Source organism: Ictalurus furcatus, chromosome 1 (assembly GCF_023375685.1).
Source record: "Ictalurus furcatus strain D&B chromosome 1, Billie_1.0, whole genome shotgun sequence".
NCBI lineage: Eukaryota > Metazoa > Chordata > Actinopteri > Siluriformes > Ictaluridae > Ictalurus > Ictalurus furcatus.
The window spans coordinates 12,587,846-12,606,422 of NC_071255.1; the positions used below are offsets into that span (position 1 = coordinate 12,587,846).

Genomic DNA, 18,577 nt, shown 5'->3' on the forward strand with positions numbered 1-18,577 from the left:
TGAAACATATTGATGGAATTGGATACAGACGTATTTTAAAACTTCTGAATCCTCCAGTAAGCACCATTGGAGCCATTATCCGCAATAGGAAGCAACATTACTCCATCATCAACTGGACATGCACAGGAGCTCCTCGCAAGATTTCTGACCAGGGAGTCAGAAGAATAGTCAGGAGAGGAGCCCAAGAGCCAAGGACCACTCAGAAAGAGCTCCAGAAACACTTGGAGGCAGCAGGTGCCATCATCACAGAGAAAACAATAGGCAATGCACTCCACTGCTCACGCTCACCCCGCAAGACTCCATTACTAAAGAAAAGGCATGTCGAAGCTCGTTTAAAGTTTGCTACAACTCATTTGGACAAGCCTATGAAATACTGGGAGAGTGTAGTCTGGTCAGAGGAGAGCAAAATTGAACTTTTTGTCTGTCATACTACACACCATGTTTGGAGAAGAAATGTCACTACACATCACCCTAAAAACACTATACCAACAGTGAAGTTTGGAGGTGGAAGCATCATGGTGTGGGGCTGTTTTTCATCACATGGTACTGGCAGGCTTCATATAATTGAAGGAACGATGAATGGAGCCCTTTACCAGGAGATTCTTGAGAAGAATCTGCTGCCATCCACCAGGATGACGAAGATGAGATGTGGGTGGACCTTCCAGCAGCACAATGATCCAAAGCATACAGCAAAGGACACTCTCAATTGGTTTCTGAGAAAAAAATCAAGGCGTTAGAATGGCCCAGTCAGTCACCTGACGTGAATCCAATTGAACAAGATTTAAAGACAATATGTTTAGAAGAATGGGCCAAAATCACACCTGAATACTGCGGCCCATTAATTTCTTCATACAGGAAGCGTCTTGAAGCTGTCATTACAAACAAAGGCTTCTCCACTAAGTATTAAATAAATTTCAGTTAGCGTGTTAAATACTTTTTTCCTGTGTCATTCCACTTTAATACACATAACTTCATTTACGGACTTTAATGTTTGGATTTCTTGAGTGTGAATTTCATTTGAATAACCTCATTGGAAAAATAATTACTGAAAAAAATGCTGACGCGTCCAATACTTATTTCCCCTACTGTGTGTGTAATTTTATATATATATATATATATATATATATATATATATATATATATATATATATATATATATATACATACACACACACACACACACACACACACGCACACACACCACAAAGAATTTGACCTGGCCTAGAAACCTTTTGTCCTCACATGCAGGAAAATTATACAAACAGCAAAACATTTGTCAGAGTATCCCAGTTGGAACACTACAGAAGTGAGTTGCATCATGAGGTCACAGAAACATCAGCTAAACATGCCAGAAATTCTTTAGAAGGTTTACAAGACTGCAGGCCATGTTTTAATGACAAATGGTTGTTCTTACAATTTAATCATAGCAACCGTGACTGCCAAATAATAAAAAATTAATGATTTCACTGTGTTAGGGTTTAGAAGGCATACTGCCCTTCAGAGTAGAGTGAGAGACTGAGAAGGTTCATGCATATGTTTCCCCCGATATGTGGTTAATGTTGTGTCATGAAATTATTCAAAGTAAGGCAAGCATTTTTTGAAATCCATGTATAGTAAAGTATATTTAGGGAATGAGACAATAGTTTGAAGACCTGCAAGCTGTAACTGTAAAACATTAGATACAAAAAATAAACAAGCTTTGTGAATAAGAATTGTTTATTTGTGTTCTCCATTAAAAGACATTTCCTTGAAATACTTTGGCTAAGATCAAAGTGGTCACTGGGATGCATAACTCAAGGACGAGGAGGATGATCATCTTGTATTTCTTGTATATCATGAATCTGTTAAACAAGATGGAAAGTTGCAGGGAAATCATAAGATCACTGCTGACACAAAAGATAGAGGTGAAAGGGGGGCGGGAAGCTGCACTGCTCAAACACCTACATCACCAAAAAAGACTAAGTGGAATCTCTAAACCGAAAATAAAAGTGCAGTTCAGTTCCTCGACAGTTTGTGGTGACCACTGTCAACTACGTGAGTGTCTCAGAGGGTCTATAATGCACTCTTCAGATAAACAAATCCACCTGGCACCAGCTGGCACCGGTGAGTGCTATCAAATAGGAAGTGGCCTAAAATATGCACAATTAAGGAGAGAGTTGTGCATTTACAGGAACAGAAATACAGAACAAAGCTAAACGAAAAACAAAGGTTCATCATATTACAAGTAAACGTAATATTTAGTACAATAAGAATTCAAAGAACTGTATAAGTGATCTAAAGAAAGAAAGAAATATAGAAGCAGAAAGAAGAAGTAAATATTCAAGGTGCTATAACAAGGGAAGTGCGCCATGCCATGATGTCAATGCAATTATATTGAGATTCTCAAAACTGGAACTTGTGAAGATTAGTAAAACTCAAGGACACGATTTGTAACTGTTCCCGGTCAGTCACTGAAATTCCAAAATTCCAGTAATGATGGAGATGTAAAACTGATGATTCCTGGAACAGCTTTGCACACACAAATGCAAGCAACCTACAAAAGCACAATCAGTCCAAAATGCAAACCTGTTTGGAAAATATACTAAATATCTGTATACAATACAGACGGTATGTTGTACACAATCTGGTAAGGATAATTCTTGTCATTTGTATCAGTATTATACAAGCGTATGCTTTGCACAGCAAGGATAATTTCTATAGAGGGTGCAAGTATGCAAGGGATTTAAACACTGTGGCACCAACAGTTCTGGTGATCGCAGACGTAGTAGTGTTAAACTGTGTGGGAGGAAGGATAGAAGATGTCTATTTCAGTAATAGAAGAAAAAGGAAACTGAGTATATGTGTGAAGATTCTTTTCACAATACATTTACAATTCAAATCAATGAACAGAGCGAAGAAAAAAAAAGGAAGAGTCAATATTAGGCATCACTATCCATCCCATTTTCCCCTCTCTTTCTGTCTTCCTCTTTAAGAACCCAATGTTGTCTTTCTCTGTTAGAATTGCTAATCAAATGTAAAAAAAAAAAAAAAAAAAAAGAAAGCCAAAACTCAGGAAATGTCATGTCTTCCAAAAAATGATCTGCTTGAACTCTTTCATCACAAATGCATAAAAAGTAAACAACTAATTAAGTGCTTGAATAAACCCAAATTATAGTGTGTTTTTTTTCAATCAAATAAAAAAAAAAACACTTTAGCTTTCACAGTCTGAAATTATTATCCCACCAATTTGATGAAATCTTTACTCCAGTATTACTTTCCCCCTCTCATCTATTATAGTTCTGTCCAGCCCCCTGCAAGTGCTTTTTAAAATACCAGCTAAAGATGCTTAAAAATACCAGCAATATTTCTACATTCTCTCTCAATCTCACACTCTCCTGAAATATTCTTCCCATTAAAATATTCTCAAAATTCCTCTTCCCATATTGAATGCCTCTATTTATAAAAATATACATTTCTCTCCTTTTTGGAAAAACTTATAATCCTATATTTACTTCTTATCTTGAAAGTATAAACAGGCTTCTTGTCCATTTCCCTGCATTACTCTTAATGTCCATGGTTTTCTCTTTTTTCTCTGTGCCTTTGTGTGAGTTTCAGCTCATGTCCATTGTCGCTCAACACATTCAGCGTTCTGTATACGTCTTTTTCTTCTCTCCTCCTCATAACTGCTCGACGTAGCGGCTCTCATATTTGTTGAGGATGTTGCGGCAGCGGCCAAGCTCCTTGCGCATATTGGCCACTTCCTGTCGGAGCACAGCATTCTCCCGCTCCAGAAAGGCGGCACGCACCGAGATCTGGTTCTCCTTCACTCGCCGCGCGTCCCGTGAGCGCTTAGCCGCCTCATTGTTCTTCAAACGCCGACTCCAATATTTATCATCCTGTACACACAGGGACAAAAAAGAAAGGCAGATGAAAAAGAGATCAATGTAGCCTTTCTTTATTTAAGGAGGGAGATAAGTAGAAAGATCATGAAACATTCAAAACACTACAAGCACTCTTTGCTTTGAGGCACTATGTTGGGTTTCAATGTCTGATGATTATAAAGCTGAATTCAGAACGCATTTCCCTTAGGGATCCATAAAGCGCTCTCACTCTCGAAGTTAATTATCTATCCATCTATCTATCTATGAGGCAAGTGATACAAAGCAGAAGTGGACAAAAATAGAGCTGGAGAGGGATAGACAGACAGAAGTGTGTATGTGTGCAGTGACGGTCTATTCCACAGAGGTGGGGGAAGTAACAGTTAATAACCCTTCTAAAATCACAGAAGAAAGGAGATAAAGATTGAGCTGCATCTGAACAGGGGCTCTGCTGTGATTTAGCAGTTTAGGTCTGAGTGCCAGAACAAAGGCTCATACAGTACAATGACACCACAAGTGCAAGAGAGCAGTGAATTACACCTCAAACACAGAACAGAACTTAATTGCTACTCGAGAATGTGTTATCATTTGCACAGAGCTTTTCAACTTCATTTCCAGGATAATGGAGTAAGTTTCATAAGATCACACTTTTATATGCCAAGAATATAACTTAAAGAAGCTGCCTAAGTGCATTTGCAGATCTATAGCTAAAGGGGATCAAAGGAACTTAAATGGGTTATTTACTTTACCCCAATCAAACTTTGTGGTGCTAATAAATTATATACAACACACTGCAAGTTTTTACCTTTAAGCTGTCAGGGACGAGCATCTTACGGGCCTTTTTGATCACGGGCTGTGGCTTGAGATCCTCTTCAGTAAAGGAATGTGTGCGGGGGTCAAACGCCTCCTGACCTGGGACGCTGGACAGGGCCACATCAGCGGGGTCAGGGTCAAAGGTCGTTAGCATATCATTGGCGTTAGTCATGGGTGGAGCAGTGAGTGGCGGGCAGGAGGATGACGGAGTAGGCTCGAGGCTGCCCTGAGGAGGACCTAAGGACACAGAAAGACAGAAAAGTGTGAGCAGGTAAGGGACACATTAAGACAATTGCTGAACACAAATTTATATACTGTTAAAGTGACTGAAAAGTTCAGACCCTGAACCATGAGATCAGACTACAAAAAAACTAGAAAGCACTGTTCCTCTTAATGTAAATGTAAATCATAAAACATTTGAGACGCAGTTGTAACCACAGTGTAAAACTGTAAAACCACACTGCTGCTGCTGTACATTTACAGTGGAATTTCAACAGTATTAATCTGTTGTTTAAATACATAACTTTATTGTTAATAAAACAGAAAATCTGTTAAATTATATACAACTTATGGTTTTCTAACAGAACTATCATGTTTTTCTCCAATATAGCACTTCATCATTAATTAACCAACCAAAATATCTTAAATAACAGTGTTTTGCAGTATTTATTACCCAAATGCATTATGGGAAAGAAAAAAAAAGACACCTGACAGAAATAGCACACGTGAGTTGGAACCTCATCTCTTTATCCATCTCTATCCTACTAATTATTTGTTAAGTAGCAGTTTCATTTAATTGTCAATTATTCCATTGATCAGTTATTGAAAAGCTTATCATATTTCTGATCATCATAAGATAGCTAACTTACTGACTTTTTGTTGGACCAAAATAGTCAAGTCGGTTTGATTTGCAAGGATGTTTTCTGATCGTGTGTGTTTACATCAGTCTAGCAGCATAGTGAAGAATGTGAGACATATGACACTGTTTCGTTTAATTATTTTCTCGTTTAATAATTGTTTTTGACAGAGAGCATTGTTTTTGTAATTTAAGGATATTAAATTTAAGTTATTAAATATCTTATGGCTGGCCAATACACTATATTCAGTATAGTTTCTTAAGACTCACTGGTGCAAGATTTTATTTGTTGGAATTAACTAAAGATTTTAGTTGTTGTCATTTTGTGATAGAAGAGAGAAGCCGTGTGTACATGGGATTTCCTTTTTTGCAACAGTTTTTAGCTAGCAAATATTCTACGCGTACACGTGACGAAACCAAATCTCTGTTACGTTACATTAAAAGAAAAAGTAAAATGCTTTAAGTACTGTGTTAGATTTGTCACATCTGCAAAATGATTGCAAAGGCACACTGTTTAGCCATGAAAATAATTGACAAAGAACATTTTCTAATGGTTTGTGGGTCTCTGTGTGTGTGTCTCCAGCAGAGTTTGTATTAGTGTTAACATAAAGCAGTCTTTTACTTAAATCTTAGGCACTGTGTGTATTCCAAAACTACATATAAACTCCAAAATACTGAAAGAAAGTAAGTGAGAAAGAAAACCGCTATGTGATGTATTTTCAAATATGTCACTTATTTGTAAAAAAAAAAAATTTTTTTTAAATACCATGGAATACAAATTCACAGTGTATTTTTTAAATAAATATTACTATACTTTAGATATTGGCAACAGTGAAACACTGTTAATTTTACAGTGACCAAATAGCAACTCCAAAGCCAGTTGCTTACTGGTTTGTTTTACAGGAAATTTTTTTATAGTGCAGTAATAAATTGTATAAATCTGTAAACTTTTAAAGTCACATACACACAATCCCCTGTACTAGGGATGTAACTGAATATACATATGAACAAAAGGTGTAGTATTCAAGGGTGAATACTGTGTGTGTTTTGTTGTTCAGAGACCGGGGTATCATGGAATCATAATAAAAAGGAATCATGTTTAACTCAATTAACTCAATCATGGACTCATGATAAAAAGGAATCATGTTTAACTCAATCAGACATTTCTGATGGAGACTGCATCACACTTCTGTAAGTGACTCTCGATAAGAGTACTCAAGTCTCCTGTGATGCCTTTATTGCAACTTGGACACAGTTGATTGCACTAATTACATCAAGAAAATATTGGCCTGTTCACTATGAGTGTAAGGAAAAAATAATGTACAGTACTGTGCAATAATCACATATGTATAAAGAAATTCTGTGATGCAAAAGATAAGCAAATGAAATGTCTCTAAATATCAATGATTAAAAGAGCAGTAAAAATGAAATCAAATGAATATTTGATGTTGCATCAATTCTCTTAGGTAAGGAAATTAAGCGGTGTGTCTCTTCAAGCACCTTGGAGAATTTATAACATTTCTGTCTCTGCAGGTCCCAGACAGCCTCCATGACATGCTTATCAGGAAACAGGTCATGTTGCAAATATACATTAAAATGTATATAACATATTTTGGTTGCTTAAGACTTAATAGTATAGACACAGTACTGTATCTGAGTAACATCCTAATTATCACAGGTATGATGGGACTCAGGACTGAGAAATGCGAGACCGGTCTGCCAAATACCCCAAAGTTGTCGGTATCTATAAAAGGGACTGTGTGTTTTCTCAGAAATAACTTCTGCAATGCTGGCAGCCGATTCTGAACATGATTCTAAGAGGACAGCCCTCAGGATTCAAAAACAGCTCACAAGCATCATGAGCCAAAAAATTTCCTTGCGGTGCTTTAAAACACTCTCGCTTTAGTCTGCTATTAGGAAACTGAATCTTTTTCTCAAAATACTTTTTCATTGCCATTTGTTTCTCTACAGCTCATAGACTGCTTTCTATAGCCTAAAGTACACTCATTCCTGAAAAAATACAAATGAAAAGATTCACAGTGACTTGTGAATACAGAACTACACCCAGGTGTCAATCGACTCTGTACCTGGGTGTACAGAGTCACCCATGTAACTCCTCTCATAAACTTTAATCAATCCATACAGGATTTCGCAGAGATCTTTGTGCTTTTTTGTGATTAAAAATGCTTGATTTTCCTGTGGCTTTTTTCAATTTAATTTGCGATCAACTTGCAGAGTTTCCTGTGATTTTTTTTGCGGTAAACTACTCGAATCGGAGAAACTGCAATTGCATGAAATTGTTCTGCACGGACTTTCGCAGTGAGGTTTGTTAGTAAATGAGACTTTTCAGCTGTACTCATGTTAGACGCACATGAATCAAAGAGGGCTTTGGCTGAATGTGCATTGTGATGATGTCACCTTGGCCCAAATCTGTGGAAAATCTGCAAAAAATTGCTAAATAATTGCAAGCTCCTCCGAATATTGCGGTGTTTGCTTGATTTTACATTCATTTCTGTGATCGCAAAATCATGAAATACTAGCGGGACCATCTAATCATGGCTGTGGTGAATTCAATGAACACACACACCATATCATAGACTCATAGTAAGGGTTCCTGCCATTACACACACTTACATATTAAACATACACACACACCCACACACACACATACACACACACACATCCAAATGTGTGCATTGGAAATACTATACACCCTCTCTGAGGCTTGGGGTATTTTTTGCATCAGAGCCCACATCATATCAAATATTTCAATTCATGTTGCTCTTCTTTACATTTCCACCAGAGGGCAGCAGGTAAATACAGCAAATATTTCACCACTGAACAACAATTCTGTACTTCACTCTGCTCTCTCACACCCACACACAGACACACACAACTTAAAAGAGATCAATATCACCTCACCTACATGGACCTTAGGAATTTATTTAAAATACTAACAGAACATTGCTACCAAATTACAAGTGTGTGATATGATGACCTCTTGAAATTTCAACCGAAAGTCTAAATGATTTGATTAAATAATACCTCAGCATACGAAAATAGAATAAAACAAAAGAAAGGAAGCCAGAATCTCTCTATAATCTCTCTCTCTCTCTCTCTCTCTCTCTCTCTCTCTCTCTGACGCTCAGAGTAAACATTTACTCTAAAGTACAGTTGTTCTCTTGCACGGTCACACACGCACACACATGCACACACAAAGCTAAACCCCTCCCCTTCCTCCTCCACCCCTCTCTCTATCTATCTATCTATCTTTCTATATCTCCACCCCCTTTCCCTCACTCTGCTCCACACTTTGTCCTGGCACGTGATGGAGCATGTGCACATGGATCAAGAGTGTTAACACATGCACACACACACACATCCTGTCATTCTTTATGTATGATTTTGTTCCGTCTTGTCCTTCCTTTCTCTTCTATTACTTTTCCAAATCACTAATGTTAAGCGTCTCTATTCCTCTTAACCCTCAATCCCACCCCATGTCTTTTGTGCACTCTTTTATCTTGTATATAGTCCCTCTGTCAGCATGTGAGGACTGATAGCAGTTTACTTACAGTACATTCCAAACCCAACCCAATCTTAACTGCTTTATAACCAGGATAAACAAGGGCCACACACACACCCACACACACACACACACACATATTAACCAGTCTTCTAAACGATCATTTTAAACACTGCAATATACAGTAAGTAATGTAAATATTTCTTCTCTATCATATTACTCCAGTAATTACTGTACATCGCAGTGTTTAAAAGTCTCAGAAATTATGCTTTTAAACACAGCAATATTCAACAATTATTGCAGTAATATGATAGAGATGAAATATTTGCATGGCTTAATTATGTAAATCCTACAAACTCCTGAAACCTTTTAATTAACATCTCAAATCCTGCAACTGAATACAGAGCCCATATACTCACTACTGCCAAACTGCCAATAACACAAACCCCCTCAGGATTTTATACATTACGAGCGCCAAAGGGAAATGAAATACAGGTTCTGAGACATACATCAGAGAGGAGACTTTCTACCAGTCCTGGACTGTTTTTTTTTTTTTGTCTTATCCACTTATACTAGTGCAGTCAAAGTTTCTGTTTCCAGTTCATTGATACATTTTCAATTAAAATGGAATCACACAGAAAATAAAATAATATTTAAGGTACTTATCACTACAATAAAACAAAGGCTGATGTTTCTGGAAACATACATACCTTGCTGCAGTGGATGTAGTGACACTGAAGTTATATCTAATTCAGATATTGTGTCACAATAAACACCACAGTGCCATATGATTCCTGCTAAGAACGTTACAGCCTTTTTAAATCGATTTTGTATAAATAATAAGATCCCTCATTTTTCAATTTATGAGTGCCTAATATTTCTTGAAATGCAAGTATGTTATATATAACACACTTTTACATTCCTAACAATATGTCTTGGCAGAGTTATTTTTTTAGAGTCTGTTTATGTTTATATTTAAAGATCTGTTAAATAAATATCACCAATCAGATTAAATGATTTGAAGGAATAAAGGCATAAAATGTACACAGTAGAATAACTCCACACTAACCACAGGCTTGTGCGAAATAACAGTATAATCGTCCCTATATTGTATTACATTACATTAACAAACTTGCAAACTGTTAGGCATTTTGGATGGGAGCTCCGCAAAAACATTGGAGTACGCTAGTATGAGTTGTCACTCCAAAATACACCGAAAAAGGAGTCTTTTTTCTCCCCAGTAAAACAGGAGATGAGCAACATGTCATCGACATGTAAATCTGGAATGATCTACAGAGGTGTTTTTAACTGTCTGATATTAACAGACACTTCCTGTTATCCTTATCCCCTTCCCCTAGCTCACATTCTCTCAACACGCACACATTTGCTTGTGCCCTTGCTTTTTGACAAGGTAAATAGAGGATATTTTGAGTTCATTAACGTGAAATAAAATCTATCAATGCATGTTTGACTTAGCGAACATTAGACATGTATATTTAGTCATTTAACATCGGTTATCTATATTTATTACGTATGCCACTGAAAATTTCGGCTGAAAAATGGACGCACTACAGACAGTTTTAGAATTGCCAAGCAGCCTACACCAGGTGTCTTTGGACTGGAGGAGGAAACCGGAGTACCTGGAGGAAACCCCCAAAACATGGGGATACAAACTCTGCACACCCAAGGCAGAGGTGGGATTCAAACCCCCAACCCCGGAGGTGCAAGGCGAACATGCTTACCACTAAGCCACTGTACCCCCTCTCACACTTTTCTTTCTGTTTTTTTCTTTTTTTCCGTTATTTTTTATCTTCTCTCTCCTGCAGTCTCCTGTGATTAACTGTTTAATGCACATCGCTTACACTTATACTGCATTTATACGCATACTGCAGTGATACTGTAGACTCACTTAAAAATCCACAATCCAGCTGTGCTCACAATTGCTACAGTTCCCGACTGCACAGCTAATAATATTATTATGCATGCCCCTACTCTCCTTAAACCTGAAATCTTGGAATGCACGGTTTTTAGGCTAATGGTTTATTTTATACGCTAATGGTTCTGGGTTATGGGGTAATGGTTCTTGTAGCAATATTTTAAAATCATGAGCATGGAACAATCAATATCTCACAAGCCTGCTGTACAGTGTAGATTCTGTTGCATCGTGAAATTATTTTGTTCTAAAATTAGCTGGATAATTGTGAATCATTATTCTTATGCCATCTAAATAATCCTGCCTTTTTTGCAAGCCCCAAGTCAAAGTTAAAGTCTTAGCAGCAACAAAAATTGTGCCCACCAACCAAACTCACTGTGCAAGCAGCCGGCAGATCCCAGCATGCTCTGCTGCACCTGCATGTCCAAGCCAAGCAGCGTAGGTGGTGAGGCGGCAGAAGCTGACGATGAGGAAGAAGAAGAGCAGGGAGAAGGGGATGTGGAGGGGCACTGTGAGCTCTGGGAGGGGATCTGAGCTCCGTGCATGGCCATGCCGTTCTCCGTCAGAAACTCGCCCAGGTCCATGTAGTGCAGCTGGAACAAACCGGGATCAGACGCCACTGTCCGCTCCCACAGGCTCTGGAAGGTGCCTGGTCCTGTCCCTAAACCGCTACCATCTGCAACTTGCCCATTGCTGTTTCTGTCACGGATGGAGCAACGTCCCAGAGAATCCTCATCCATGTCCAACCTGTCCTTATCTGAGATGCAGAGAGGGAAGAAATGCAATGTAATCTAATCTCCATATTGGTGGGTGGAAAACATTATTAATATAAAAATAAAATAAATCATTACTTTTCCCTTTGTAGCTAATGTTTTAAAGTATCGGCATATTAGCTATTTTAGCTACATTCAGTTAAATTACAGAATTTTACAGAATCAATTTTACAAACATAAATTGTTATTATTTTGTCTTCTGGGAAACATAAATATCTTATGTAGTTTCTGAAGGACAGTGCATGAAAAAAATAATAGCAATTTACACTGATCATCCTGTTCAAAAGTTTACATCCCCCTGGATCTTATTGTGTTGCCTTCTTGAGCATCAGTGAATGTTTGCAACTTTTGTAATAGTTGTGTACAAGTCCCACAGTTGTGAAAAGATAGATCACAACATCATATAGTCACTGATGGTCAAATATGCAGAAGATGCTGGAAAAACAAAGAATGTGCAGGACCTGGAGGATTTTTCTGAAGAACAGTGGGCAGTTTAACTGCTCAGGACAAACAAGGGACTCATGAACAACTCTCACAAAACATAAACACAGTCGTTGATCATCCAGGTAACAACATGGAGTATTAAGAATCAAGTGTATGCAAACTTTTGAAGCGGTTCATTTGTGTAAATTCAGTTATTATTGTGTCTTGTGGACTATATGTAAACATCTGTTATATGAAATAGCTTATTCAGAGCAGAACTAAATAAAAAAACAAAAAACAATGCCAGTTTTTATTTTTTCAATTATTAATATTCTGAGATTCTGCAAGTTGTATGTAAACTTATGACCTCAACTGTAAATGTCCACATTATCCAGCTGAGATTATTCACTGAAACAAAGGGTGATACTTGGGAATAAAGTGATTTTCATAGCTGTGATTTACAGTGTTTTCTATCAAAGCATGCTGGTCTTGATTCAAACTGAGATGTAATCCATGCCCTATTTAGGCTCATTTCAGATATGCACAAACTCAGAATTCCTCTCCCGGAGTCCTGGAGAAGGATGCACCAAATCATTAATGAATAATGATGAGGCAATATACATGATGAGTTGAATTATTTATACCAGCATTCCTAGTGGGAGCCTTTATAATAGATTTTACTTTTTATTTCATTTTCAGCTCTGTAAAAAGTCAAGTTCTAAAGGAATATCAATGAAAATATGTACATATAGTGAGAAGTATAGACAGAGCACCTTCACTTACTATGCAATATTGCTAGTGCCATCACATGACTGTAATTATCCTGTAACAGAAGTCAACCAACCCTGTATTCTTGGTATTTGTTCACCTCAGCAGCTTATCTCTGCGTGCAAGGGCATGAGCTACTATGATATACCTGACTTATATACGTAACGCCCATTCTGTAGATCACTCTCGTGCACATGGTTGTGCTAATCTGCACATGTAACTCTAATTTTGCTCAACCACAACATATGCTCCCACGAATAGTACTCTCTCTAAAAGGTCTCAAGAAAGAAAAAAACAAAAAGGCTGGATGATAACCTTGAATCATCTGAACTGGCCACAGCTGCAGGCACAGACAGAACACAAGGAAGCGGTAAAACTAGAGCTTCAATCATACCACATTAGTCTCATCCTCCCTGAAAACAGCAAATCCACTTCTCACAGCAGATGCTGCTGCTATTATAACGCATACTATTAGAGTTGTCATTAGTAGTCGCACTCCACTACTGATGCTCAATAATGATGATATAATAGTCCATTTGACAATTAAAACACCAATTCAATATGCTATGTCATCAGCAACCAGCTCCACATCATTGCCAGAGAGCGTTCTCATCGTGTATGACATATACATGAATTTCATAAAACTGAAAAAACTGCGATAAAACTAAGATCTTTTGACTCATAAGCAACCATCCATTGCTATTTCTACAAAATAGCAATAAAAAGGCTATAACATTCATTTGTCAGAAATCATATGGCACTTTGGTGTTTATTGTGTGACACGGTATCTGAATTAGAAATAACTCCAGCGTCACTACAGCCACTGTAGAAAGGTACATGTTTCTAGTAACATCAGCCTAGTAACATCCAACTCTAGCAATAAATGTCAAATTTAATTCGTGAATTTACATGTGTGTATCTGGAAAAGGCAGAGCTTTTCTTCATTAAATATGGTGTTTATGGTAACATACATTTTAAATATGCCAATAAACTGCTCTTATTTATTTTATTTTATTTTATTTATTGCTTTTCTGAGCCTTGTGACCTAATGGACAACATTCTGAATTGTTGCAGAGGTCCTGTGTTTAAATAATTATTGGCTTCTAGCTATTTTAAAAATTTCATGATTATACATGCCGGGGGGGGGGGATTTGGGGATCAATATACTGATCCTTTTTTATAGCTGAATAGCAATAAATCCCATATATTTGACTGTGTGTAGTTAAATGCTTGTGGGCTGGCATTTGAGCTGCAAATAAACCTTTGGAATTAATGGAGCAGGTGGCTTTTCACTTGGTTTATAATCAGTCTAAGATCAAAAAGACTGATCCTTGACCAGGTTAATCATACACCAATTTTGCATAGTCACTGTACAAAAAAATCTGTCAGTTTTCACATAGGATCACTTGTCATAAAGCAGATCTTGTGGCCAACAGCTGTCAACATCTCCTTCTGCAAGGACATCTGAAAATGTGGGGCACTTTTTGATTGAGTGCACCAAAGCTGAAAAAAAATCTTCACTGATTGTGGCAGATTTTGCCTCTGGATAGACCATTTGTTATGGTCTATACTGTTGTCTATTCTAAAGTAGAATTCAATTCCTACTAAAGTATTTCCCTTATACAGAATCCAGGTTATAGACACATCCTTTTTTTTGTGCACGTTCTTGAACAATTCAGACGTTTAGATATGTAAAGCTAATCAGCAGCCTCTTTGCTCATGCAAACCCTACTGAAATTTGCAAAACCATTTTAAACTTTTCATATACACCACATATACGAAAAACTAATTAGCAATGATGGCCCAATATGAAATTGGCTAATGCTTGTATTATTTTTAGTTTAAGTCTTATTCTAACTATATTTCTAATTGTCTCGTAGTAAGCAAACACCAAAACCAAAATCACAGGATATCTAAAGTATTAAGTAAAACCCAAGGCATGCGCATGTAATGCCCTGTATAAAAGTGACCAATAAACAATTATGGCACAAACCGCAAAAACAATGATGTATTAGATTATTACTAGTACACCAATAACACTACTGCATTCATACTGGCAGAGATACTTTTGGGGGTTTTTTTTATGGTACTTTACAATTTACTTGACAGTAGGTGAAGCAATGCTTGGCAAGAAGGAGTGGGCAGAGTTAAACTTTATGCAAATGAGAACTCATATCAGGTTTTCTAAACATGAACCAGCAAGGCTTATGTAGCAGATCCTCTCTTGCGACCAATCACGCTCATTTATGTGAATTATTAAGCTGTAGGCATTTAATTCAACAAAGGGAATTTTCACAGCTTGAATTTCTCTGATCTAATTTGTGAAATGACCACATGGCTTGTTCAAAAAATAAACCAAATGCAAATTCAAAACAAAAATCAAAAGTGCTCATATGAAGCGCCAGTATCGCAAAACAAAACATAACCACTTTGGTTAAAAGGTAATGTTGCTGCCATTCAGGCTTGTTAATTGCTTATCCGATCCTTTGTATGCAAAGAAACTGATGTACCTGGAGCTTCACCAATTTTAGTTGAGTATCCCTGCCACATACTGTACTGTCAACTGCTGATATCTGCTATGTTGGCTACAGGCTGAAGGTGTTTGATAAATAAAGAACAGCTAGTGTTTTCACTGCAAATAGCTATGTAATTTTTGCAGCCATATCACACTAGCCATGAGCTACCAGGAAAACCATGGCAACTAGTGGCAAGATAAAAACACCAACTGGCAAACCAACACAGAGCGACTTTAGCAACATAGGGCAAAAAAATAAATGATGCCAGTGTGAACTCTGAGTTAGACAGTACAGACTGCAGCCACACGCGTGTAGACGTACCCTTCATTTCACAGCAGTCTTTAAAGCTCTGATCACCTTTGAGTGTGGTCTGTGGTGGTGATTTGAGGTCAGGACCAGTGTTGACTGGTCCAGTGTTCAGTGAGTCTCCTCCTGCATGGTCTAAGCTTCTGAAGTGTATTTTGGGTCCAGAAGGGGGCAACAGGCGCTGTGAGGGAGGCCTTGCCATCATCCAGTTCACTATGGAGAGCTGGACCAGTACACTATACTACTCAACACACACACACACACACACACACAAACAAACAAATCACAGTGTGCTTTACAGTGGAAAGAGCAACTACAGGCATAAGCACCAATCCAGTGACAGCTCATGGACTGTAACTAACAAGGCCCAGACAAACTACAGTATACCAGTGACTAATCAATTATTGTACTACTGTAATCAGGACAAGCATTAAAAAATACTATATTAATAGTCTTTCATTGGAAATGGATATTTACCTTTAGTCTTCTTGAGAGCACAGAGCTCAGAAAAAAGACAACAGTGTCATTTTATTGCATTTGGTGGCAGTCCAATGGATAAAACGCCTTCACTTATTCCGAGGTGGCAAAATATTTGTCGGCTCAAACTTTAAAAAGCTCAATTTTGCGACGTATGTCCGTGCATACATATGTCCCAACAGCCTAAACTGTCAGACAGCAGGAGAAACAGGTCTTGCAGAAAGAAAAAAAGTTGCTCATAGGAAGACAAGGAGTGAAAATCCCAACCATGTTGAAAATAACAGCAGTAATAATGCACATCAACTAAAGCAAAGGAAGCAACGTCGTCCCAGCAAAAACAAAAAACAACGAATGAAAACAAAACCGAAGAAAAAAAAATGCAGGACACGGGTGCAGCTGCGCAGTGCCGGTTGGTTGGACGTTATTGCTTTTTTTTCTGCAGCCGTTTCTCCTCCTCCTCTCTGAGCGAGCACGTGAGCTCCGCGATCAGCCGGAACGAACCCGGGGCAGTCACGTGACGTCACATCTCCCGCGAGCTCAGCAGACGCTTGACTGAATGGAGTGAGGAGAGAGAGGATGGCAAGGTTTCCGTCCACAGCCGCATAATATCCACCCCCCTCCCCCCCCCCCGACACACACACACGTGTATGTTCAGATAGTGAAAGCTGAATGTAAATCTACACAGCATGCTATTTTGTGGCACATATTTGGTTGTAATAATATATTACTGTCATAATAATCCTACTCCATGTACATATACGTACACACCAGGACTGGAAGCCACTTTAATACTTATTAGCTCTCTCGCTCTCTCTCTCTCTCTCTCTCTCTCTCTATATATATATATATATATATATATATATATATATATATATATATTGGTTGGTATGTGTGTAGAATGTGCATACCGGTGTGTGTGTGTGTACACACATTTAAGAGAGAGATTCGTCAAGATTTAGTTTCTTAATTTTATATTAAATATATATGTATATATATAGAGAGAGAGAGAGAGAGAGAGAGAGAGAGAGAGAGAGAGATCGTCATTTATTTTGGTGTAAAATATCTGCTGTATAGTAATGACACACCTCCTCATAACAGAATTATATTTTTATAATTAATCTCAAGTCTTAACAGTTGTCAGGCTAATGCTTGTGATTGTCTGGTATCTTTATGGATCACCTGGCCTATACTGTTCATACTTGAGCAGTATTTTAAACAGCCATTTTAAAGTGCTTTCATGTTTTTATCTGCTTTATACTCATGAATATAAATTGATTTGACACACCGCCCAATCGAAGAATCATTACACACACAAAACGGATCATTTTTGCTCGCAATCCGTGGACTTGTTTGGCGTCTCTCTCTCTCTCTCTCTCTCTCCTCTGAGGAACACACAGGAGAAGCACAAGCGCTTTGCATTGCACGTGTACACAGCACGCGGAGAAGCCTCTGGTCGTGTCGTCGTACTCTTTCCTATTGGCTAAGAGGAACAAGGTTTCCGCCCCTTGAATCCGGTCATTGGCTGCCGCGGTCTAATCAATCCCGCCCCCGTAATCTCGCCAGTCACAGCCGCGTGAGACTACACAGTTAAGACCTCATGTTGGTATGTGTGTAGAATGTGCATACCGGGGTGTGTGTGTTTAAGAGATTCGTCAAGATTTAATTTCTTAAATTTATATTAAACATATAATCTATTAAAACAATTTCTCACCCACTATTAGTGTAATTTAGCTGATAGTCATCCTGCTGTTGACATGGCCCTATTTAAATCTAAAGTAAATTAATCCTCCATGCACTCCCTAAGAACTAATTACTTACATGCTACTTACATTTAAAATAAAGAAACAAATAAATAAAAGCAGCATAAACAACTGCTTTGTAGCCCATAGTGAATTTCCTCCAAGCAGATAGAAAGAAAAGCAATCATGTTTTCTTGGAATTTAACATAAAAATGAGAAACACTTATTCTGCCATCCTGTGGTTAAAGTAGAGATATGCAGCTTCAAAAGCAAATAATGATCGGGTCACTTCTGATGTGTTACCAGGTAGTAAAACTTTCCTAAACATTGCTACTATTACAACAGGTCTACATTAAATCATTGGCATTGGTTGAAGGAGGAAAGAAATGGGACCCCAGGCAATTTCTTCTGGAATTACTATAACCCCGGCAGCATTCTTCATTTTGTGACTTTAGTATTATTTGGGTTAAGAATGAAGCAGAGATAGAACCTTATAATACTAAGGTCATAAAGCTCATGACTGTAAGGCATAACACAAGTCATTAAGCTTATTCATCAGTGTTATAATCATACATGATGAAACATAAAAACGT

The 18,577-nt window shown here is 37.8% G+C and overlaps 1 protein-coding gene across 3 annotated transcripts; it reads right to left on the reverse strand.

The window, feature by feature from the left end:
- Nucleotides 1-1,698: 1,698 nt before the first annotated feature.
- Nucleotides 1,699-16,856, reverse strand: dbpb (D site albumin promoter binding protein b). Of its 3 annotated transcripts, none has more exons than XM_053626206.1 (5): nucleotides 16,246-16,856; nucleotides 15,820-16,009; nucleotides 11,359-11,739; nucleotides 4,663-4,907; nucleotides 1,699-3,875 (listed from the first exon to the last, which is right to left on the reverse strand). In XM_053626206.1, the coding sequence occupies exons 2-5, from the start codon at nucleotides 15,971-15,973 to the stop codon at nucleotides 3,657-3,659; spliced, it is 999 nt and encodes a 332-aa protein (XP_053482181.1). In that variant the 5' UTR covers nucleotides 15,974-16,009; nucleotides 16,246-16,856; the 3' UTR covers nucleotides 1,699-3,656. The 3 variants fall into 3 exon arrangements, with proteins under 3 accessions (XP_053482181.1, XP_053482172.1, XP_053482189.1); XM_053626197.1 differs by having other exon boundaries at nucleotides 15,784-16,009; XM_053626214.1 differs by lacking the exon at nucleotides 15,820-16,009.
- Between the last annotated feature and the right edge of the window lie 1,721 nt (nucleotides 16,857-18,577).

What these genes read in the sequence shown, in the direction of transcription:
- dbpb (XM_053626197.1), bottom strand. Translation starts at nt 15,973, where the DNA reads ATGATGGCAAGGCCTCCCTCACAGCGCCTGTTGCCCCCTTCTGGACCC. An exon ending in ATCTGCCGGCTGCTTGCACA is followed by an intron (nt 4,908 to 11,358) that starts GTGAGTTTGGTT and finishes CTGTGTCCTTAG; the next exon opens with GTCCTCCTCAGGGCAGCCTC. An exon ending in TCGTCCCTGACAGCTTAAAG is followed by an intron (nt 3,876 to 4,662) that starts GTAAAAACTTGC and finishes CTGTGTGTACAG; the next exon opens with GATGATAAATATTGGAGTCG.